The 23,596-nt window shown below is 41.2% G+C and overlaps 1 protein-coding gene and 1 pseudogene across 1 annotated transcript; one reads left to right on the top strand and one right to left on the bottom strand.

Moving 5' to 3' along the window:
• The first annotated feature begins 2,236 nt into the window (after window positions 1-2,236).
• LOC150015067 (serine/threonine-protein phosphatase PP1-gamma catalytic subunit-like) lies at window positions 2,237-7,503 on the top strand (annotated as a pseudogene).
• A 7,411-nt stretch (window positions 7,504-14,914) lies between these two features.
• GADD45A (growth arrest and DNA damage inducible alpha) lies at window positions 14,915-17,817 on the bottom strand. The gene is made up of 4 exons (XM_090269592.1): window positions 17,498-17,817; window positions 16,913-17,017; window positions 16,440-16,677; window positions 14,915-15,360 (listed from the first exon to the last, which is right to left on the bottom strand). The coding sequence occupies exons 1-4, from the start codon at window positions 17,539-17,541 to the stop codon at window positions 15,247-15,249; spliced, it is 501 nt and encodes a 166-aa protein (XP_090125718.1). The 5' UTR covers window positions 17,542-17,817; the 3' UTR covers window positions 14,915-15,246.
• Between the last annotated feature and the right edge of the window lie 5,779 nt (window positions 17,818-23,596).

The raw sequence follows: 23,596 nt of genomic DNA, 5'->3' as shown, positions 1-23,596 counted from the left end.
GGAGTGTAATAGCTCTTGCTAGCACTATGCTAAGTCTGTCCTAGGATAAACCCAGAAAGGACAAGGATGTCCCAGGATTGGAGTGTGGGGTGGAGGGGGAATGGGCATTAAGAGGTAAACAGATAAATCACTATACAATGTGGTAAATGCTATTTTAAGAAGCTGCTCTACCTTGATGAGTCAGAAAAAGTTTCACAGAGGAGAAAATAAATCAGTTGGACCTTGAAAGATGAGTAGGAGTTTGTTAGGAAGAATAGAAAAAGGATATTCTTGGAAGCAAAAGAAGTGAATCCAAATGCTAAGTTCTAAAGATTTCTGGTGTCTCACAGATCTTTGTGGCGAGAGTCTAGGAAAGAGAGTATTGATGAGGCTAGATAGGAAGTTTGGGTCCAAAGTGTAATAGTTTGTATTGATTATATTAAAAAGAGGGAATGGTAGAAATTTTAAAGCAAGATCTTGACATGATAACCTTTGTTTTCCTAAAGATAATTAGACTGAATAAGGAGAATAAATTACTGGAGACAAACTGGCAGTATTTCTAATCTTTGTTGAGCCCCAACTGCATTTCACAATCCTTTTATTACTCCTTGTACAACTCTTCCATTCCAAAGCTTTATCACCCTCCTCAAACCCCCCTATTTATCTCCTTCCTACCATGCAAAAAATCCTGCCTTCTCCATCACAGCAATGTTGGAGTCATTTGGCCTGAATTCTTAAAACTTCCTGCCTTCCCACATCCAAATATCTCCATGACACCCATCTAAGTATCTTCCATCAGATCCACAGGTTGAAAAGCAGCCTATGGTTCAAGGCCAAGTCTTCCAGCCACAGTATTCCTTCACTTATCGCGGGTATTACATTCTAGACCACTACCCCCTGCCGCAATAGGTGAAAATCTGCGAAGTAGGAACCTTACATTTATTTTAGTATTTATATATATTTTAAGGCTTTATAAACCCTTCCCATACACTTACAAACTGTTACCAGTCCCTTATTAACCTTTTCCACTCCCTTATTAACCTTTTCCACACTTTTATAAACATTACTTATGTTCTTATATTCTGCACTCTTAAACCTACGTAACTTTAACAACATACGTATACAGTACCGCAAAATCCCGCGATATAGCGAAAAATCCGCGATAAATAATTAAATATAATATTTTTAAAAATCCCGCAATACAGTGAGGCCTCGATATAGAGGAGGACTACTGTATTTCCTAAGTCCCTAATCCTCTTCTTCTTTATCAAAATGTTCCGAAGAGTGGTCCACCTTCCCTGTCTTTTCTTCCCCACTTCCAATCTTCTCAGTTGGATGCTTTTCCTCCCATCTGAAACTGACTTTTCCCAATAAAATGGCCAGTGAACACCTAATTTCCAAATGTAATGAAACATTTCAGTCTTTGCCTCCAGGCCATTCTAACATGTGAATCGTTCTCTTCTGTAAATTCACCATTCTGTACTACTGTCTTTTGTGACACCAGTCTCATTTTTCCTCTCCTTTGTCTCCTCTTCCTATGTTTGCCTCCTAAAATCCCATCTTCAGCCTCAAGTTTCTATCCTTGGCCCACTGCTGCTTTTTTTACTTTGCCCATTCTTAAATATCGCATCCATTTTCATAGTTGTTGCATACTCAGAACAAAACCAAACCAAATAAAAACAGCTAGCCTATATTTGTCCAAGCATCAGACTTACCTATCCTACTAAACATTTTAGCAAGATGGTGGCCCAAGGACCTGAAACATAATAGGTCCAAGATTAAAGACATCTCCTCACCCTACCATTTCATTGGTAGCACTATCATCACTAAATTGCCTTAGCTGGAAATCTGAGAGGCATTCAAGAATTCTCCCTCAATCGTTACATCTGATCACCCAGTTTTGCCTTTTCTATTTCCCAAATACTTCTCAAAACCATCCCTGATTTTCCTCCTCAACTACAAGTTCAAGCTTGTATCTCTCCTGACTGAAATACTGCAAAAGCCTCCCGTCTAGACTCTAGCCTCTGTGGTTGACCCTCGTACTAGGGTAATCAGCTGTCTTGGTTTACTTGGGACTTTCCAAGTTTTAGCCCTGATAATCTTGCATCCCAGAAATACTTCAGATTCCACTGCTCACCCTACTTTAGTTGCAAATAAAACTAGCTTAAGGCCATTTTGCTCTTCTTGTGGTTCCAGTGGGCAGAGGAGGAGGAAGCAGGGAGCCATGTGATTAGGATGGACATGGGGGGAACCCATCATGGCTGCTGCCACCATCACTGACATTACTGCCTCTGGGCACCTGGTATGGGAAATGAGGCATGAGCCCAGGCACAAGCTGGCGCTATTATCTCTGCAGGAAGGTTGGTGGTGGGAAGGGATGATGGATATAGAAAAATCCAATATTCAGGGAGAAAGCTAAGGTGGCAGCCTAGGTATACACAGCTCACCTCTTTGCACAACCACATCAAATTACAACTATATTATAGAACAACCATTATTCAGAACCACCAAAAATTGAGCTGAATGGAAATTCTACAACTATGGGATTAAAGAAGAAACCACATCAAGACTGGTAGAAGGGGAAGAAATGAAGAATTGGCTTGTCCCACACCCACATGTGGTGAATAAAAATTGGGAGGGATATTTCAGGGGCAAGTGGTCCTGGCCCTACACCAAGCCCCCCAGCCCAGGGTTCTGGTACCAGGAAGATAAGTTACCACCACAACTTCTGGTGGTAAAAAACCAGTGGGGATTTAGGCTATGGAAGACAGAAATTGCAAGATTCCCAGGCAATTCTTCTTGAAGGGCCTGCACATTGACATACTCAGAATCACTCCCTCTGAGCTCCAGCACCAGGGCAGCAGATTGAAAGGCACCAGAGGCAGACAAGGAGGAACTGAAGTGCCCAGCATCAGAGTGAGAAGGAGGGGCAGTTTTCTCCCAGAGAGACATGCTGGCATAGGCTATTGTTCCTTTTCTGAGCCCTCTCTTGACAAAGCTGACAGGCAGAGGCCATATCTGAGACTCCATCAACCTGGCTCACACTGTTTGCCCCACCCTGGTGATTCTCTGAGGCCCTGCCCCACTCAACTATCAGGCCCAGCCAAACTGTTACCAGTGACTGTTTCATATGAATGGCTTGTCTTGGCTTATGCTTCAGATTTTCCTAAGTCTGCTCAAACAAGGAGCATCTGGCACCAGCAAGCCCTGTCCCTTTTGCTAAGTGGCCCCAGGCCTGTCACTAGCAGCAGCTGACCTTATGCCACAGCTTGGCCTTGCCTGGCACCACCATGCCCAGCACAAATAGCTGCTATATGCAGATCACTTTGCAACTTATGCCAGGTGGCCTCAGGCAAAACACAGGTTGTGGCTGACTTTGGCCTGCACCTCCCAAGAAGTCCCAGATCCAGTAAACCCAGTGGACAGCTACAGACTGTGTCAGAGTACCACCATCCAACAACCTCCACAAGTGACACACACACAAGGGACAAACTCAGTGGGCACCAGAGCCCTGCTGAAGCAAGTTCTTCTCTGTGGAGTAGGACCTGCACAGCTGATCCTTCACAGTGGTCAGAGGTTGGTGGTAGTGGTCATAGCCAGTTCTTGAGGTTGATTTTTCTGGGTAAATTCCTCTTATCGATCTGCCAACAGGAATAAAGTCTCAACTACAAAATAAGGGTGTACACAGCTGACATGGTGGGTGCATCTCAGGAAACCAGCTAAGATGATAGGGGAGGCTGTGCCATAGAACCCTACAGGACACCTACTACATCAGGCCACTCTACCAAGCCTGGGAGTTGTAGTAGCTCTACCTAATACATAGACACAAACACAGGGAGTCTGCCAAAATGAGGAGACAAAGAAACATACCCCCCCTCCAAAAAGAACAAAACTCCAGAAAAAGAATTAAGCACAATGGAGACAAGCAAGCTACTAGATGCAGAGTTCAAAACACTGGTTTTAAGGATGCTCCAGGAACTTAGAGGAAAAGCAGATGAACTCAGAACTTAAACTGCATAGAAAAGGTCATGGAAACCATAAAAAGGAAACAGTCAGAAATGAAGGATAGATTAACTGAGATGAAGAACAATTTATAGGGAATCAACAATAAAGTGGATGAAGCCAAGAATCAAATCAGCAATTTGTAATATAAGAAAGCAAAAAGCACCCAATCAGAAGAGCAAGAAGAAAAAAAAAAAAAATTCAAAAAAATGAGAATTATGTAAGGAGCCTCTGGAACAACTTCAGTAATACCAACATTCACATCATGGGGGTGCTGGAAGGAGAAAAGAGAGAACCAGGAATTGAAAACATATTTTTAAAAATAATGACAGGAAACTTCCCTAACTTGGTGAAGAAAATAGACACATAAGTACAGGAAGCACAGAGAGTCCTAAACAAGATGAACCCAAAGAGGCCCAAACCAAGACACATCGTAATTAAAATGCCAAAGGTTAAAGACAAAAAATGAATCTTAAAAGCAGCAAGAGAAAAGCAGTTAGTTACCTACAAGAGAGTTTCCATAAGACTGTCAGCTGATTTTGCAAAAGAAACTTTGAATATTTCTTGCCAATCCCTTCTAGCCTGCAAAGTGATGAAAAGCAAGAACCTACAACCAAGATTACTCTACCCAGCAAAGCTATCATTTAGACTTGAAAGGCAAATAAAGAGCTTCCCAGACAAGAAAAAGCTAAAGAGTTCACCAGCAAACCATTATTCTATGAAATGTTAAAGGGATTTATTTAAGAAAAAGAAGATAAAAATATGAAAACTAAAATGACAATAAATACATATCAACAATTGAATATAAAATATAAAATAATCAAACAAGCAGAACAGAATCAGAATCATAGATACAGAGAAGGTTTTGATGGTTGTCAGATGGGAAGGGGGTCAGGGGGATGGGCAAAAAAGGTGAAGGGATTAAGCAGTACAAATTGGTAGTTACAGAATAGTGAAATACAGCATAGGAAATGGAGTAGCCAAAGAACATATACACATGACCCAGGGACATGGACAACAGAGTGGGGATTGCCTGAGGGATGGAGGGGCTGGGTCAAGGGGGGCACAGGGGAAAAAATTGGGACAACTGTAATAGCATAATCAATAAAAATATGATTAAAAAAGAGAAAAAACAAAAACAAAGAACAACTCAACATCCACAGTATCATTCAGTGGCTGCTGAAGTGAGAGTGTCCAAATCTGGTAAGAATGTCCGGATGCAGGAAAAAGAAATCAGAGGACTATATTTAAAATCCTGAGAGAACTTTCTCAGTCAGCCTGTCCTACTGGAACTTGGAGCACCACTCAAAATAATGTGATGATGTCTATGGCAATATGATTTACTTCAACTTTTTAAGTATGGTGATTTCCCACCAGAAAGCAACTACCTGTTTCCTGGGGACTGTGGGAATAGGGGGAAGAAGTCATTAAGACTATCTGCCTCTTACTGTAACACAATATCATATATCCCAAGACCATGGATGTGCCAGCATCAACAGAATTTATAGACTTTATGAGGAATGTAAAAGAAGATATAACATTAAGCTATGGAAAACTTTAATAGACTGTTTTAACTGTTTACCAATAGCAGCCATTGTGAATGGGAAAAATATTTTGCTATCATGGAGGTTTACCAACAGATCTTCAATGTATGCAGCAGATTCAGTGAATTATGTGACCAACTGATGTATCAGATCAAAGTCTTCTCTGTGATCTTTTGTGGTCTGACCTTGATAAAGATGTCTTAGGCTGGAGTGAAAATGACAGAGAGTGTCCTTCACATTTGGTGCAGAAGTGGTTGCAAAATTTCTCATAAGCATGATTTGGATGGTATATGTAAAGCCCATCAGGTGGTTGAAGATGGGTATGAATTTTCTGCAAAGAGACAGTCAGTCACTCTGTTTTCTGGACCCAATTATTGTGAAGAGTTTGATAATGCAGGTGCCATAATGAGTGTGGATGAAACACTAATGTGCTCTTTTTAGATTTTAAAGTCTGCAGAGAAAAAAGTCAAATGCCACAAGATCCGTAACACCTCCAAGAGGTATGATCACAAAGCAAAGAATAGTTGTCATGTTGACACTGCTTAGTTGGAACTGGTAACATATAGTATATAATCTTTAGTTTTAAAACTGTAGTGTGTATTGGTCAGCTTGATCCACTAAGGTGTTTGTGGGGTTCTCCCTTCTATTTTTATAAGTTAATTAGTGAGTGGCATTTGCTGGTTATAACAGCAAATGAAAGGAAATGTTTCTTTTTTTGTTTTTGTTTTTTAAATTCTCTCTTCCTTTTGCAAACAATTTTAATGATAGTATTAAAGCTGTACACTCGAGGACAGTTTATCCTGTCTAAGGGGTCAATGTACAATTGACCTTTTTTTAAAAAAATGTAGTACAATCCATGAGTAATGCAAATGCTCATTTTCTTTAGGATATAAAGAGAGCTGTAGGGTCAACCTGTACATGTTTATTGTCATTAAATGCACGATGTTAATACAAACCACTGTGAGCATTTTGGTTTTTATTTTAAGAATTATTCCAAAGGGATTGCTTGTTTCTCTCATTGTCTTGCAATGTACAAAGTGATTTTTATAGCTATCAACATTAGTAAGCATCACTGGTATAATGACTAAAGCCATTATTTTAAATGTTTGTGTCTCTCCTAAAGCCTAAGTTTCTGTTGAAATGCGTATTGACACACCCTCAAGTACAACATGGCGCGGCTGTGTGCCCGTGCTGTCTGCTTGAGCATTCAAAACCAGGTTTTTGAGTTTGAATAGCAATTAGTAACATAGTGCATTTTTAATGATTGAAGTTAATAACATTTTGTACAGTTTCCATATAGTCTATTCATTAAATAATCTTTATACAGTTGCATCAGGCCTGAACCTGTCTATTCAGAAGCTCCAAATTACAGAAGAAAAAAAAAAATGTTGTTCTATACAAGAGACTGATGATGCTTTCTGTAGTCTACATTCTTTATTCTACAGTGAAGTTGAGGTTTATAAATCAAAACAAAAGAACTTGCTATCTACCAGTTTATACAAAACTTATATTATCTATGACTTTTTAAAACTAAGATCTGTTAAAAAGAAATCTGTTTCAACAGATGACCATGTACAGTACCATGTAATAAAAGTGAATTCAGACTTACTAAATGATGAATTTGTTAAATCTTCAGTCTCTATTTAGCAGCACAGTACACACAAGATAACTGTTGATGGCATAGTGAATAAATTTTAATGAATAAATTGCTCTAGAAACAAACAAAAAAACAAAACTTGGCTTATGCACCTTACTAAAAACCCAGGGGCCTTGCTTCAGGTACAGCTGGATGCAGGAGCACTGCTTTCAGATTTTAACTCTGCCCGTTGCTCTGGAATAGACTTATTTTTGGTGGCAGGTACGCTGGCTGCTAGCAGTCACAGACATCCATGAGCCCAGCAACACTGCAAGGAGATTCTCTGCTCCGGCAGGAGAGTCTCAGGAAGATGGGATAGGCTCAGCTGAAGTCACAGATTGATCCCCCAACAAATCATCATGGCCAATAGGATTTGTCAGCCCTGTACTGCAAATTTACCCTTGAGGCTGGGGTGAGGGGTGCTAAAGAAAGTTTGCAGAAGGAAGAAGGACGTGGGGAGGAAAGACAAGAGTAGTGAACAGCTGTCCCTTTACAAATTACACTCCCCTGAAATCCTATTTAGCACACTGGCCGGGCAATTGGATCCATGTGCAAAGAGTGAGCCATAAAACACTCCAACTTGCCTGTTTTCGTTTTCTATGTAAAATTCTCAGGGCACTCATATTGCTTACAGGCCAAGCCCATATCCCTTAGAAGGGCAAACAAGGTTCTCTATGATATGCTCTCTGTCCACCTTTCAGCCACCTCTCTCCATTTTCTTCCTTAACACTTAATATTCTAGTGAACACCACAGACTAAAGGCCCTCATTGGTAGCACCCTTCCCCCTTGACCAGTTCCTAACATGCTTCAAGATGCAGGTCAAGCATCTCCCTTTCCTGGAAGGCTTCCTCTCACCACCACCACCTCACACAGATACGCATGCAGCACTGGCCCAAACCTGCCATGACACCACACTGCCTTGAAAATTATGTTTGTCATCTTCCTATTCTAGACTGCAGGTAGAAATTGTACCATAATCATCTTTCTGTAGCCAGTTCTAGCACAGCACTCAGCACACAGTACATGCTCAACCTTGAACAGAAACTGTTATGATAATTCAAATGAATGACAAAGAACTAAATTAAGTTAATAGAAACAGAGAGGAGAAACTTAATTGGATGGTGTCTTCCCATATTCAGTTCTGTTGAGCTATGTATTGAATAGTTTACTTTGGATTTCCTTTTATATACTTAAATCACCCTCTAATTTACAACATAGCATAATTAGGTAGAATACATACATAACATATATACATAGAAAACTACCCACTCATGGGAGATGTAATTATTATTGGGTTACATATATTGAGTGCTTTCAGGAACTGAGCTAAGTGCTTTCTATGCATTGATTCCTTTAATTCTCACAACAAACCTATGACATAAGCCTTGCTGATTTTCCATTTTATAGGGAAGATAACTGAGACTTAGAGAAGTTACACTACCTTTCCCAAGTTCTACCTGGGATCCGAGATCCAAGCCTGGGGTTTTCTGGCTCTCAAAGCCCATGGTCATACTCTTACTCTTACTGTAACTTTTGCCAGCTTTTCCTTAATAGTTACGCAAAGGAGAAAAATTAAATCAATGGCTCTTCTCCACTTGTCAAGTGATTTTTTTTTTTTTTTTTGATGATGGTAATATAATCACAATATGGGGATATAATCAGGGGGTAAGTAAGCATACTAAGAAAATTTGCTGTTTCTCTGCATAAATGCTTTCTCGGTCATTTAATTGCAGAAAATGTTAGTGTAAGAACACCCAGGGACACAAAAAGCACTAATTCCTTGAAGGTTCTGAGCCTGAAGGTTCTGAGATAAGAGAACAATTCTTCGAATTCTCTGTGCCTGCTTTTTGTCTTCTTTAGTTTTCCTGAGGCTCTCTCCCAGTTAATTGGATAAGAAAAGATTAGATGCAATTAGTTTCATCCTCCCCCAGGCTAACCTCCGCTGTGTGGTTGGCCTCTTTGAGAGACAGCTAAGTTTACGGAGGACTAAGCTTACAGTACAATTCTGATTTTTCCCCTTCTTTGCCATGTGACTTTGGAGGTGTCTCTTGACCTGGCTGAGACTCAGTTGCTTTAGCAAGTAATTGAATTAATCAAGATGGCAACACATTATCAGCCAGAAAATATTAATGGTTATAAGAAAAATAGAAAATCCACTCACTTCCCAAGATCCTACCTTGTGCCTAATTTTGAGCAGTAAGCTTTACAAAAAGAGGTTTTTATCATGCTGATGAGCTTCTTCCTTGTCTTCTCGCAAGTGCCATAGCTGTGTCTGGCTCATAACAGGTCAGCTTATCAGCCAGTGTCAAGGCAAGGCCAAGAACCATTCTGTCTGTGGACTGTCCCACGTTTTGGGGTTTTTGTGCAGTAATCACCTTAGCAAACTAGCCAATTCTCTGCCGCAGGTAGCAAATTGTTCTAGTTAAAACTTATCCCTGGAAATCTCTTCAATCTTTGCAAAGAAAGGTGTGTTCCTCAGCTCCTGGTGGGCTGCCAGCAGGAGACTGGAAGCTGATCAAGGGAAAGCTTCTCTCTTCCATTCCACTTCCCTGAGAGTTGTAAAGAGTGGTTCTCTGAATTTCAGCTGGAAGACCTCCAAGAGAGCATGCAACATTCCTCAAAAGTTCCCTGATAATAAGAATTACCTGCAGTACTTGTTAAAAAAAAGCAAATTCCCAGCCTATCGCACCCCCACTTAATCTGCAGCTCCTGGGAAAAGGTCTTGAAGCTGTATTTTAAATTCTGATAGTGTAACCACCTCTTCATTTTACACAGGAAGACTCTGAGCCCCAAACTGAGAGACAGTAGTTATTGGGGATTAAGGGTGGACTTCACATCCTTAAGAGAATTAGGAAAAACCTAAGTCAGTCCAATAGGACTGATTAATAGGGAGGGGCGAGGTCTGGGGCCAACTTGAAAGCCTTCTATCTAAAAGGGAGGTGCCTCATCACAGCTCTAGCCAATTGCTGCCATGCAGAATGTGGACCCATTGTTGCCACATATAGCAAAATCTTAAGAGACAATAAATGTGAGGATTTTTCTAAGAAATATCTCCATGTTTAAATGTTGACAACTGATTCCAAAGAAAAAGGGTTTTTTAAACATGTAAACCAAATTCCTCTTGACTCCCAGTTTCCAACCTTGCATTAAGACTTTGTGCCATGGTTTCATCTTTTCCTTGCCTAGCTCATGTTTTAAGTTATTTTTAAATGGCTTTTTATCGCCTAATGAGAAAAGCCTGGCTTGTAGGGCCCTTCACAATCCCATTCATACCACTTTTCCCACACCACCTGTTATTAGAGAGCGTGGATTCTAGAGCCAGACCGCCTTGGTTTGCATCCTGGCTGAATTGGCCACTTACTAATAATATGATTCTGGGAAAATTAATCTCTGCCTATCAATTTCTTCACTTTTAAAATGGTGATAATAATAGTAACTACTTCTAAAGGGTTGTTGTGAGTGCTAAGTTACTGTAAATGAAGCTCTTAGGAGAGGGCTCAGCAAGTAGGTCTATGTAAGTGTTACGGTTGCCCCCAGAAGCTAGTCCCAAACCTGTCGCATTCATAACCCCCAGAGCTACAGTTTCCCTTCTGGGGACACGTGCTCTTCCTAGTCTCCTGGCAGATGTCTTCATCCCTCAGGTCTCACTGATCTGGCAAAGCTTCCCTGCCCCCCAGAACACTCAGACCTTGAATGTACCCCATCATCATTTCCCAACCAGTATTGCAGGGGTCAGGCATCTCCACTAAATTGTGTACATTCTCAAAGGTGGAGACCTTGCTTTTCCACTTTGGTCATCTTGGGATCTAACACAGTGCCAGGTACACAATGGGCTTTCAAGAAATAGTGTTAAAGGAATGAAGGTGCTAACCTTGATTTTCTTATACAGTTATAAACTTCGTAAGGACAAGCATTCCTTAAGGCCACACCAGTGCCTTCTCTGCAGGACCTAGCAGAATTATCAGTTAAGTACAGAAAATTCACAGCTTACAGCCATGCAACTTACAATTTCTCAACTTCATCATAGCGTGAAAGCAATACTCGTTCAGTGGAAACTGTACTTTGAATTTTGATATTTTCCTGTGCTAGCGATATGCAATACTCTCTTGTGATGCTGGGCATCAGTGGCCAGCCGCAGCTCCCATCAGCCACGGGATCGTGAGGGTAAACAACTGAAACTCCATATTGTAGTATTAAATATGCCTTTTCGACCCTCACTGCGTTTATTCTGATGTAACCCCATCTAACTTGAGGAGCACTTGTAGTTTGCACTGTTTGAAAATACAATGCTAGCTTCTGATCAAAGAGCTAACAACATTTACTCTATTCCACCCCTTATACCAGCCAGAGATCTCTACCCTTTGAACTCCCATAGCAATTCTCTGGGCCTTTCTTATGTTACTGAGCACAGTTTTTGGCTTTGGATTATATCTACTGATGTACATGTCTCATTGCTTTACTAGACTACGAACTCCTGAGGCCAGAGTACGGGTCTGACTTTTCGTAGACGTCAAAATCACCAGCATAGTCCCTTGCCCATAGTAAGCCTTCATTAAGTATTTCTTGGTGGTCTTCGTGAATATGTTTTCACAGTTTCTTATATTAATCTAAGGATTGTGGAAAGAAAAAAAGATTTAACTCAATCTGAGAGATACTGCATGGTGTTAAATCATGTCATTGAGAGTCTTGTTCATTTGAAGGAAACACTTGTCACTGTCTAAAGCCTTTTACCACATAGCAAAGAATAAAATTTAACCCATATAGTTGAAAACTGAGGAAACAATGACTTTACAAAGGTTACAGTAAGGTATTGTATATCAAAATGTGACTTGGAAATGCTTCCAATTGACAATACAAAAATAGCTCTTTCCTAGAGAGGACCATTTCTTTCTTTAGCTGGGAAACAATGGATGGAATATGATAGATTAGTTAATTTCATTATAGAAGCTTAAGTTGCTGAGGGCCTTGGTTAATTGTAGAAAGGAGGCAGTGCTATTTATGACACAGAGAGAGTAGAAACAAGTCAGTATTTTCCACATACAACACACCTAAGATAGATGGGGGAATTTTTGTTTCTATTGTAATATTTCTATCAACTTTCAATAAGCAGTTTCAATGGCATTTAAAGAGACAACTGAAGAATATTAGCATCAACTTGAGGTAGAAGCCGTTCAGGTAACTGCACATGTTTGCAATTAGCTCATGTTCCATGATTGGATTTTTCAATGCCGTGTTAATTTTATATCATGGCCGATCAGGAAAGAATAACAACGGTTAAAACTTTAAAAAGCCAAAACAGCCCTGGCTGGTGTGGCTCAGCAGATTGAGCATGAGTGCCTGCCTGTGAACCAGAGGGTCTCAGGTTCGATTCCCAGTCGGGGCACATGCCTGGGTTGCGGGCCAGGTCCCCAGCTGGGGGCGCATGAGATGCAACCACATGTTCATGTTTCTCTCCGTCTCTCCCGCCTTTCCCCTCTTTCTAAAAACAAATAAATAAAATCAATAAAAAATATATTTAAAAAGAGTGGAATCAAGTTAAAAAAAAAAAAAGCCAAAACAATAGTTTTGCATTAATTGTTGAGCTTTTACTGAAACAAAACAACCTGAAGTATGTTATCACTTCATATCTTTAAGCACTATGATTTAGAATAGAGATTATAAACTCCTTTCTTAAAATACACGTTATAAGCAACAGACATTTCTCTGATGCCCTAAAATTTCTCTGGTGCTATCACCTGGGTTTTAGTAACAGACACATTATACTGAGTACCTCTCATACCCCAGGTAGTTTACATTGATAAGTATTTCTAAATCATTCGTTTAGTCAACAAATATTATTAATTCAACAATTAGTGCTTACTGAGAAGTGTGCTAAATACCGGGCTATAATTATAAAGCAGACATTAGTTCTTACGTTTGAGGAAGTTACTGTCTTGTAGGAGAGGCAACAACTCTGCAGATGGGTAATTTTACCTCAGTTTTACAGGTGAGGAAAATGGGATGGGGAGAGACTGCTACTGGCTAATCCCCATGCTCTTGCCACCAAGCAACTCTGCTTCTCTTCCCTGTTTTCCTAGTTTAATTCACTCACCTTTGCAAGAGGGTTTTTAATCAAGTAATTGTGGTAAAGAATCAAAAACCCTTACTTTAGTGGAAAGGGAAATTTTTTTTTTTTACTCTTTAAAACTAACTGCCCTCGATCATTTGGTAATATAAAAAGCAAATATTAAGTACCAGTAATGTTTTGGATTGAGAACTGGCTTCCTTAAAATACAAGCCTAAAGAATGCCTAAAAAAACCACATTTCTCACAGGTGTGAAAAAACAAACTTAATTGCAAGGTGAAGGGCTTATGGGCCTGTTATTCACAAGATATGCAGAAACTTGGAGCTTTTTATTAGTTGGGTTTTCTCTCTGATTTCTACATTTCTCCCGATTGCATGTATTCATGACAAGGATGGGAGACAGATGGCAGGAGAGCCAGAGGATATGGTCTGAGAATTATGCAAAGATCCTGTGGACTGACCTGTGAGGTTTTGCCTCAGTAAACATTTTTGCTTTCTTTGGCTATATCTACAGGAGATTGTTGCAGTAAATTATCAAGTGATTTTTCCAACTAAAAGATGATTGTTCTGAGGAAGCCTTTTCTTTCTTTTGCTCTTCCATCTCTCGCATATGACATAATTTAACCAGATTCCTCAGAATCATAGTAGAAATGTCCAGCTGGAAGGCACACAGCTCTTGACAGAAAATAAGAGCATCAGAACTCTTTACCAGGCCACTTCCCTGTTTGTTCCCCAAGTATGGTTCTGCAAATGCACAGCTGTTGGCATTCTTACATACAGCCTAGCCTCTTATCCTAATAACCCGCCTTTCGAAGTCCCCAGTGTTATCTTCCCAGAACACTGATCACGTCACTCCCTATGTGAAGGCCTCTGCTTACTGCCCAGTTTGTAGAAAAAAGCCCAAATGCCTAAGGGTGACACAGAATGCCCTTCAGTCTGAGCCTAATCCCCACCTACATTTTCAACCTTATCTCTCCCTATCTTTCTACACCACAGGCACACAGAATCACCCTTTGTTCCCTGAACAGGTTTTTGTCTTTCAGGCCTGCACACATTTGTACAAACTAGCACCATTGCCAGCTATATCCTTTTACTCTCTAGTTGGGGAAATAAAACTCCTGTTTTAAGACCCACATACAATAATCTTTCTGTAATACTTCTTTTCCCTAACTGCAACCCCAACTCCTCTTAAATCACCTTTGTCTTCTGACTTTGTACATAGTGTAGAGTAGGGCATCAATAAAATGTCTGTTAAAGAATAAATAAAAAATGAAATTATGCCATGTCCACCAGCCTAAATGTTTAAAAGTAGAAAAACATATATACATGCATACATACACTCAGATATATATCTATATAGGCATACATTTACTGTGTATATGATTTCAGTTATATTAAAAAAACTTTTAAAAAATAAAATCCAAGTTAAAAAAAAACAAAAGCACACATAAAGAAATAATGCAATTATACCATACCAGTTTATTGTAGGTATTGTATTTCAAAAATTTTATAGCATAAATAACCTTTCATGTCATAAAATAACTTAGTACAATTTATAATAAAACTTTGAGAATTTAACATCTCATCAAAATACAATAAAATATGGTTTTAAAATATAATTAACCCTTTCTGTTTTTTTTTAACTTGAGGGTACCTAAACCAAAAATAACCAAGCTACTGCCACACACTTAAACTTTAACAAAGCATATTTGGTTTAATTACATGTAACTCAGCCATTCTAAATTAATACATAGTTTGTTTTCCTGTCTACATGGTTCTTTGTAATTTTTGTTCCTTTTGACTGTATTTCTGTTTCAACACAGTTTCCTTCTTCATTTGCACCTCTTTCCATCTGCAAAGTCATCTAACTCCGGGCCCCCAGAGCATGTAGTTGAACTCAGCTCCTTGACATCAGTTTTTGTAACCCTTGCCTCAGCGTAGGGAGTAACTGCTTGAGTAACTACAAAGGTATTTCAAAACTTCAGTGCAATTTGGTTCAGTTATTTTCATTCAGATGCCATCACCGTTCAGGGAGATTAATCACTGGAACCCACTGATCCATGTAGCGACTTTCCCGGCAAAAACAAATAAGTTGACTTAAGGCGGGATCCTTCCATTGCGATGAATGTGGATTCTAGGAACAAAGGTAGAAAAATAAATATATTGTTAAAAAAATCAGCATTTGCTAATTACACTACTTTTGAGGGGAAGACACTCGAACATTCTATACTTTGGCTGTGTAACATGGAGTTCAGCTACAACCATAAAAAATAAAATTTCTTTCAGGTAGTTGGGTTTCCTGCAAAATCATTGAGGGTAATTCTGCACTAAACTATACTCTGCAAAGTCTGAACTAATGCAATCCACTGAGCCATATACATATGTTTGCATGCCAATATTTATTCAGTTTTGCATGAAAGTGTCATTCACAGGTCTGTCCTACCAAATTTGTATTGTGGCAGAGACCTGAATCAATCAACTGAGAAATATTTCCATGCTGTGCTCACAATGAGATGAAAGCTGCTTCGCAGTTCAGTAGACTTTCCACCTGTTAACCTCCCAAAAGGCAGACTATTATCTTCCAAACGTAAAAAAATTAGGCTGCCACTTAACTAGTTGTACAATGTAAAAGACAAAAAGCTATCATCTGTATCTCTGCAACCACAAGTTATCTACCTACCAAAGCTTTCTTTTTTGGGGGGGAGGGGGGCTGTTCTATTTACAAAAAAATGCAAGATTGCAAAGAAAAAACTTCCACTCTATCCTTTTAATGTATTTCTAGGGAAGTAATGAGGTCTGTCTCCTACACCATTTCTATTCTTAGCTTTGACTGGCAGAGAATGAAGCCGACTCCTTAATGAGGGTGAGCCAGGAATTTATTTGGCTTTATCTAATCTGCCCTGCTAAAGGAATTAGTCACGGGAGGCAGTGCAGATGTAGGTAGGGAGTAGCTGGGCTGACAGTGCTGACTCACAAGGACCTCTTCCGCTGCTGGCAGCCCTCAACGTGCTCAGACATGTTCTGTACCAGAGAAAATCCTGATGATGAAACTGGCACCTTTCAGCTGAAAGTCCAGCCACACTCTGATGGGGCAAAGGCTGCGACGCTCTTGACCCCCACCCATCCACTGTGCAATCAGGCGATTCTCAGCCCTGACTCACTCCGTCCCACGACTAACCCCGGCCAGCATGCAGTCCCCATTCTCCCCCTCACCGTCACTAGCACGCAGTGCAGGTCCGGTGGCTGCTCCGCGCCCTCACTCGCCCCGGGGCTCGCGTCGGTCTCCAGGAGCAGGAGCTTGGCCAGGCGGCCCGGGTTGCTGACACGCAGGATGTTGATGTCGTTCTCGCAGCAGAACGCTTGGATCAGGGTGAAGTGGATCTGCAGAGCCACATCCCTGTCGTCGTCCTCGTCCGCGGCCAGCAGGCACAGCACCACGTTGTCCGGGTCGCTGCGGGCAGCGAGTGGGGCGCATGAGCACCGAGGCACCAGCGGCGCTCGTGGCTGCCCGCAACACCCGCCAGGGTCCCGACCCGCTCGCTCCCCATGGGGCAGACAAGACACCCGCCGGCAGATGGAAAGCTGCAGAAAGCGGCGCTGTAGGGTGAGGAGCGCCCCGCGTGGGCGCCCTCCCGGGTGGGTGTGGGAGGGAGTGCCACGGGGGACACGCGAGGGGCCCCACTTACACGTTGAGAAGCTTGGCCGCCTCGTACACCCCGACGGTGATGGTGCGCTGACTCAGGGCTTTGCTCAGCACTTCCTCGAGGGCATCCCCCACCTCCTTATCCATCCTACACGCCGGCCAGAGCAAGGGGTCCCGTCAGCCCCGGCTCCTTCGGGGCAGCCGCCGCCCGCTCCCCGTGCACGGCAACTCTGCCTCCAGAGTGCGTGAGCCACTGTGCACCCCAGCTTTCCACGAAGCCCTCACCTCCTCGGCCCCCAGGACCCCTCGCACACCCACAGGCCGGGCGTCCGGGGAGAAGCCCCGAGAGAGCCACCGCCACCCTCCCCAACGGCGCTGCCAGCTGCAGGAGCTGCACGGGCAAGGAGGGTCGCTTCTACCCTTTGCAAGGGCTCGGAGGAGCTCTGCAGGGCTTGGGGGCACGCTCCTTCGCCAGCGGGCACGCCTGGGAGGGTCCCCGAGGAAGAACGGCGGGGGATGCCCTCCGCAAACTTTTACACGTCCATTCCCCCGCAAACCCTCCGCAGCCCGGCTGCACTGGGCTGCGCGCAGCGGGCGAGAGTTCAGGAAGAGGCTCCAGCCGACTCACCTTTCGGTCTTTTGCTCGCCAGCCGAGAATTCCTCCAAAGTCATATTGCAACTGCAGGTCCCCCACAGAGAGAGAGCGGCGTCGGGGCTGCTCCTGCCCCCGAGGGTGCGCGGGCGCCTGCTCTGCAGTCCCTCACAGCCTCCCGGTGCTCCCGCCGCCACCGCGCGGTCCACCCCTCCCGCCTCAATCGCCAGCCGGTCTGCTCTCAGTCAGCCCCCTCGCCCAGTCCTGCCAAGAGCGGAGACTCCAACCCGGCGGCTGCTCCAGAGCCACTGAAGGACAAAGGCCCCGCTTACTCGAGTTATCCTGCCATAACCCAGCCAACCACCTCCCGCCTCATTTACATGCGCGCAGCCATTGGGTTATGCAAATCAGCACCGGAGACAATTTGACCCCAGCTCCTGGAACAGGGCTGAGGAGCGGAAGTGGGAGGAGCTGAGCGGAAGCTAGCCTGGGTGCGGGGAGCTGGGCGGGGACCGGGAGGGGGGGGGCCGGAGCTGGCTGGCTGTTCCTGCGGGGTGGGGTCACAGGACAGAAGGCCTTTGCAGTGAAGGCGAATGGGGCTGGAGCAGGCTGCCAAGTGTTTTTGTAGTTAAGGCACCTAAAAAAATTTTTTTTGTCGTTTAATGCCTTTTGTTTTTAGGGGTTGCTATTAAAATTTATTTTCAGGGTTAAAGCGCCCAAGTCTAGTAATTATTAGTAAGCAGGTTACATAAAAAGAATGTGTCCAGACCTCTGGGGCAACGTTTACCTTAGAAGTGTTGTTTATGAAAGTCTAAGCAAAGCTGCTTACTAGTAGTAGTAGTATTTCGGGCCCTGATGGCTGGTTTGATTTATTTTTAGAAGGTTGAAAGGGTTGGAAGCTCAAAAAAGAAAAATCAGCACATTTGTGTTCGGTGGTGGCAGAGAACCAGGCTGGAATCTTTTCCACAGAAAGCAGAAAGGCGTCCCACCTGCCCAGGATAACTCTGGAAAATTGCGTTCAGGAGGAGCTGGTTACCACATGTGTGTATCCTAGTCTTACAACCCAAATTCGCCTTTCTCAGAGCTTTTCCCAAAGTATGATCCTTCTGCACCCCCCACTAGCTAAGAGACAGATGTCTGACACCCACACAAGCCATGGTCTAGATTCAAAATGCTCTCAATGTGCCCTACGCTGCCTTTCATATAACAAGTATGTCACTCACTACCTTCCACAGAGAGCCTCTGATCTCACTATGAATTATTGATGTTAGATGCTGACTCATGAAGCTGCAGCTACGAGACCTTGTAGTCACATGCTAAGATTTCACCTTTGAGATAATGGCAACCTGGGTGGAAAGTAAGCAGTAGTGACATTTTTGAAAAGCAAACTTTATAGACTTTCACTGAATAGGTTGAAAGTTCTCTTCTTTGTTTTATGAGTTTATTCAATGAATACAAAAACATGTCTTAAACCTACTGAGGGCACCAAAAGTGGTGAAAATGCCCTCCTATGCTTGCATGCAAAACAGTGCTTGTGTTATCAAGGCTACTGTATAGTCAAAGGTCACAGAAGTAATTTTTTTGCAAAGGTACATGGGAATTTTTGCATTCGTATGTTTGTATCATTCTAGACAAAATATTCTCCAGCTCTCTTGGTCTTAATTTAGTGGAAAAGAAAAGTGATAGGTTGGTTTTCTGGCTCATTTATTTGAGCTGCTATTTTTCACTTAACCACTAACTGCATTGTCAGCAAAAGACAATGTTTGAGTAAAGGAACCGTGGTGGCTAATGCATAACTTTACCCAAGGATGCTTGTGTATCTCATATCTATACCTTAAAATCCTAACATGTACTGTCTTTGTTTTAAAAAATGCCTTACACTTGAAATTTAGGTAAATACTGAAGCACTTTTAGGTTTGCAAACAAAGCCTGAATTACACAATCTGGCCTGAGTCCTCATTTGGAGATTGTTGGACTATGTTCTGTGGAACTCCAAGGATCTATCCACAAGGCGTATCTTAGAAGTTCTTCAGAAGAAACTGTAATTACAGCAAGCTGACAAAGAATGAGGGAACTGTGAGCTTCTTGACAGCAAGGACTATGACTTCATCAATTGGGTGTTCTTATCACCTAGCACAATTTCTGCATTTCGTAGAAGCACAGTCAATGTTTAATGAGTTGAATAAAATCTGAGCGTTAAACAGAATCTCAGAATTCTGATGTCCTGTGCATTGCATGAATTCTAATATATTCTACATTTAACTTTAGTCTGAAAAAAAACCCCACAAAACTTTGATATCCTCCTATATACCAAGAACTGTGCAATTGTTGGTCTTTTGCCTTCAAGGAGCTTACCATTTAATTGATATGTTTATGCTTGAACTGGATTTTGGGACAAAATAGTATGCACTGTCATCAACTAGCTATGCTGAAAGTCCCATGACTTTAGTCATCTGACCGGAACTGTAGGAGAGTAGAACCCCACGTATTGTTTATAGTAATTCAAATGAACCACAGTTCTAATAATGCATCACCCAAATCAACTAATATGCTATATAATTGTGACATAAAATGGTTACTTCTAATATAAATCTAGTCCCTCACTCAAATACTATACTGCATGCTGTCTTTGGCCTCATGTGAAAATGATTTGTTCAAGTGCTGTGGGGTTGTTCTCTGTGAGATAAGGCTAGCCTTCCAATATTCAAAATTATTCATTAGTCATACTTTCTGACTCAGATAGGTTACATCACTTTATCTCATTGCTGAGTCTAACTAGAATGTTTCATCAGTGATCATCTGAAAAGTTGGTGTTCATGGCTGGGAGTAGAAGCTGCATTTAGCTACAGTTATACTCCAGTTATACATTAGGATGATCAGAGATTCCAGTATATATTTTATAAATGCTTATTGGTCCTGGGGGAAGTTGGTATCCAATGATGAATCAGAGGAACTTCCCTAGATCAGTATTTTATATATAGGTAAAATAATTCCAACATGTAAAATCATTTTTATTTTATTTTTTTAAAAAAGATTTTATTTAGTTAATTTTAGAGAGAGGGGAAAGGAGGGAGAAAGAGAGAGAGAGAGAAACATCAATGTGTGGGTGCCTCTTATGTGCACCCAACCGGGGACCTGGCCTACAACCCAGGCATGTGTCCTGACTGGGAATCGACCTGGCCATGTTTTGGTTCACAGGCCGGCACTCAATCCACTGAGCTACACCAGTCAGGGCTAGAATCATTTTTAAAACTACCCCAGTTAGCTCCTAGTACTTCAACTGCACAGGATGGAATGACCTTGTAATAATATTTGTAAGGATGCAAAATGGTTATATTTGGAAATCAGATGGAAAATATGTACTCAAGATTGTTAAATTATTTTAGCACTGCTAACTACTTTATATATTTTCTTCGCTTTTAGCATATGTATATCCCTACTACTAGTTCTATAGTATTGAATGGTAACTTTTCTCTCTTTCAAAAATTAGTCAATCCTTTAATATCTGAAAGAAATTTGATACTTATTATTTCAGTATAGGATAAGTGTTCACATGAAAGATTAGACTATGACAGATTCATCTACTACCTACCTAAGACTGTATTATATTGTGTTTTATTGTTAAAAATCATAAGGTTCCTGATGTATTTTTTTGTGTAAGTCTGATGAAGTTAGTTTCTAAAGGCAGGTTCTAAATTTTCCTTATTTTTTTCCCCAGGGCATATCATTCAGACAAGATTTACTGTCACCTAAAAATGTGTGATTTCTAAGTGTCGCTGGTTTGATTCTCAGTCAGGGCACATGACTAGGTTGCACATCAGGTCCCCAGTTGGGGGCACGAGTGAGAGGCAACCAAACAGTGATGTTTCTCTCCCTCTCTTTCTCCTTTTCCCTCTCTCTAAAAATAAATAAATAAATAAATAAATAAACAAGTAAAGAAATAAATAATTTTTTAAAAATGTGTGATTTCTTAGGATCAATAGTTCTATTTGATTTTAACATAAATGTTTACTTTCTTAGACCATTACTGGGGTAAGCAATACTAAGATGTTCTCAATGATCTGTAACACCTGGTATTAAGCTCTATAATCCTCTTCCCTTGAGTGTGGGCAGAACCCATGTCTACTTCTAACCAAGAGAATATGGAAATGATGTTGGGCTATCATACCCACAGTTATAGTATTCCCTCACTTATCGCAGATATTACATTCTAGACCTCCCCGCGATAGGTGAAAATCCATAAAGTAGGAACCTTACATTTATTTTAGTATTTATATATATTTTAAGGCTTTATAAACCCTTCCCACACACTTATAAACCATTCCCAGTCCCTTATTAACCTTTCTCACTCCCTTATTAACCTTTTCCACACTTTTATAAACACTACTTATGTTCTAAAACATATTCTACACTCTTAAACCTACGTAACTTTAACAACATACATATACAGTACCGCAAAATCCCGTGTTAGAGCGAAAAATCTGCGATAAATAATTAAATATAATATTTTTAAAAGTCCCACAATACAGTAAGGCCACAGTAAGTGAACCATGATATAGAGAGGGACTACTGTACATTACATTGCATGGCAAAGGTGAAAGGTCCCTAATCAGTTGACTTAGAGTTAATCAAAAGGGAGATTATGGTAGGTGGGCCTCTCCTAATCAGGTGAGCCCTTTAGAAGAAAAAGCCTAGGTCTCTGAAGAGAGACTGGAAGTAGCAGAGACTTTCTCTCCATTGCTGGATTTCAAGAAGCAAGCTTCTAATAATTCTACAGCTACCAATAATAATAATAATAATAATAATAATTTTTTCAACAACACAAGGGAGCTTAGAAATAGACACTTCCTGAGTCAAACCTTCAAATGAGCCAGGGCAACACTGATTTTAACCTTGTGAAACCCTGAGAAGAGAACCCAGCTAAGCCATACCTGGACTTCTGACCTGCAAAACTGTGAAATAATAAATGAGTGTTGTTTTAAACCATTAAGTTTGTGGTAATTATTTTTGAACTTTAAATACCCAATATAGTCCCCTTAATGACATTTTGTTGTGTGTTCAATAAATCTTTACTCTATGAAAATTTTCTTAGGCTATTAATATTCATGACAGTGGAATCATGGTGTTTCTTTGAGCTTTAGGCTAACCACCTGGGTTTTCATCAGCTGTTCATATTTTACCAGTTAGGCAAGGGCCAACCAGGGGAGGTGTCAAATGAAAAGACTTAACTAGGACATTTTTCAAGGACACCCCTCATCCCATTTTCCCCTTCCCTTGAGTTAACTGTGTGTGTCAGAAGACGTCTTCATAGTAGGAATACTCTCTCTGTGAATGTCTGTATTTGGTGGGTTAATCGTGGTGAGAAAGGTAGGTAGTCTGAGTTGGTAATTGGTCATTGGTAGTTTACTTTGGTACCTTGGATAGATTGTTGAATTTTCTTTTTATGAAAAAAAAAGAGATGATTCCTTCCACCCATGTATTATAAACTTTTCTTTTTCCTAACTTTTAACAGCTCAGTCCTTGGCCTTCTCTATCTGCACTCACTCTCTAGGTGACCTCATGCAGTTTCATGGCCTTAAATATTTATATGCTGATGACTCCTAAATATATTTCTAATCTGTTCAGTCATCTCTTCTGAAGCTCAGGCTTACTCATCAGCTCTGTCTCAATATACAATAAACATCTCAAATGTAAAATGACAAAAGTTGACCTCCTTACTGTCCTCCTGTAGGTCAATGGCTGCTGAACTCTTCCCATTGTTCAGTCCCCAAACCATGGTGTCATTCTTGACTTCTTTCCTTCACAACCCACAACCAGTACATCAGAAAATCCTACCAAGTTTACTTCAAAATGCAAAATCATTCAATCATCTCTCAGGGCTGCCACCACGACCACCATCATCTCCCACCTGGATAATGGCAACTGGGTTTTCTCTCTCTACTTTTGCCCTTCCTCTTTTCACCTCCAGCAACCAAAATGATTCTATAAACAGCAAGTCAAATCACAGTCAATTCTCTGATCCAAAATTACCAAACTTATCAAAAAATACAACCAACAAAAGTAGGATTCAAGCAAACTTTCTTTCCTTCCTAATATATAAGAAGAGATTATTTTTTCACTTAGAGTAAAAAGCAA

This window comes from Furipterus horrens, unplaced genomic scaffold (assembly GCF_987537825.1).
Source record: "Furipterus horrens unplaced genomic scaffold, mFurHor1.1.pri manual_scaffold_3, whole genome shotgun sequence".
NCBI lineage: Eukaryota > Metazoa > Chordata > Mammalia > Chiroptera > Furipteridae > Furipterus > Furipterus horrens.
The sequence above is the reverse complement of the archived record's forward strand: the minus strand, read 5'-3'. Positions and strand labels throughout refer to the sequence as shown.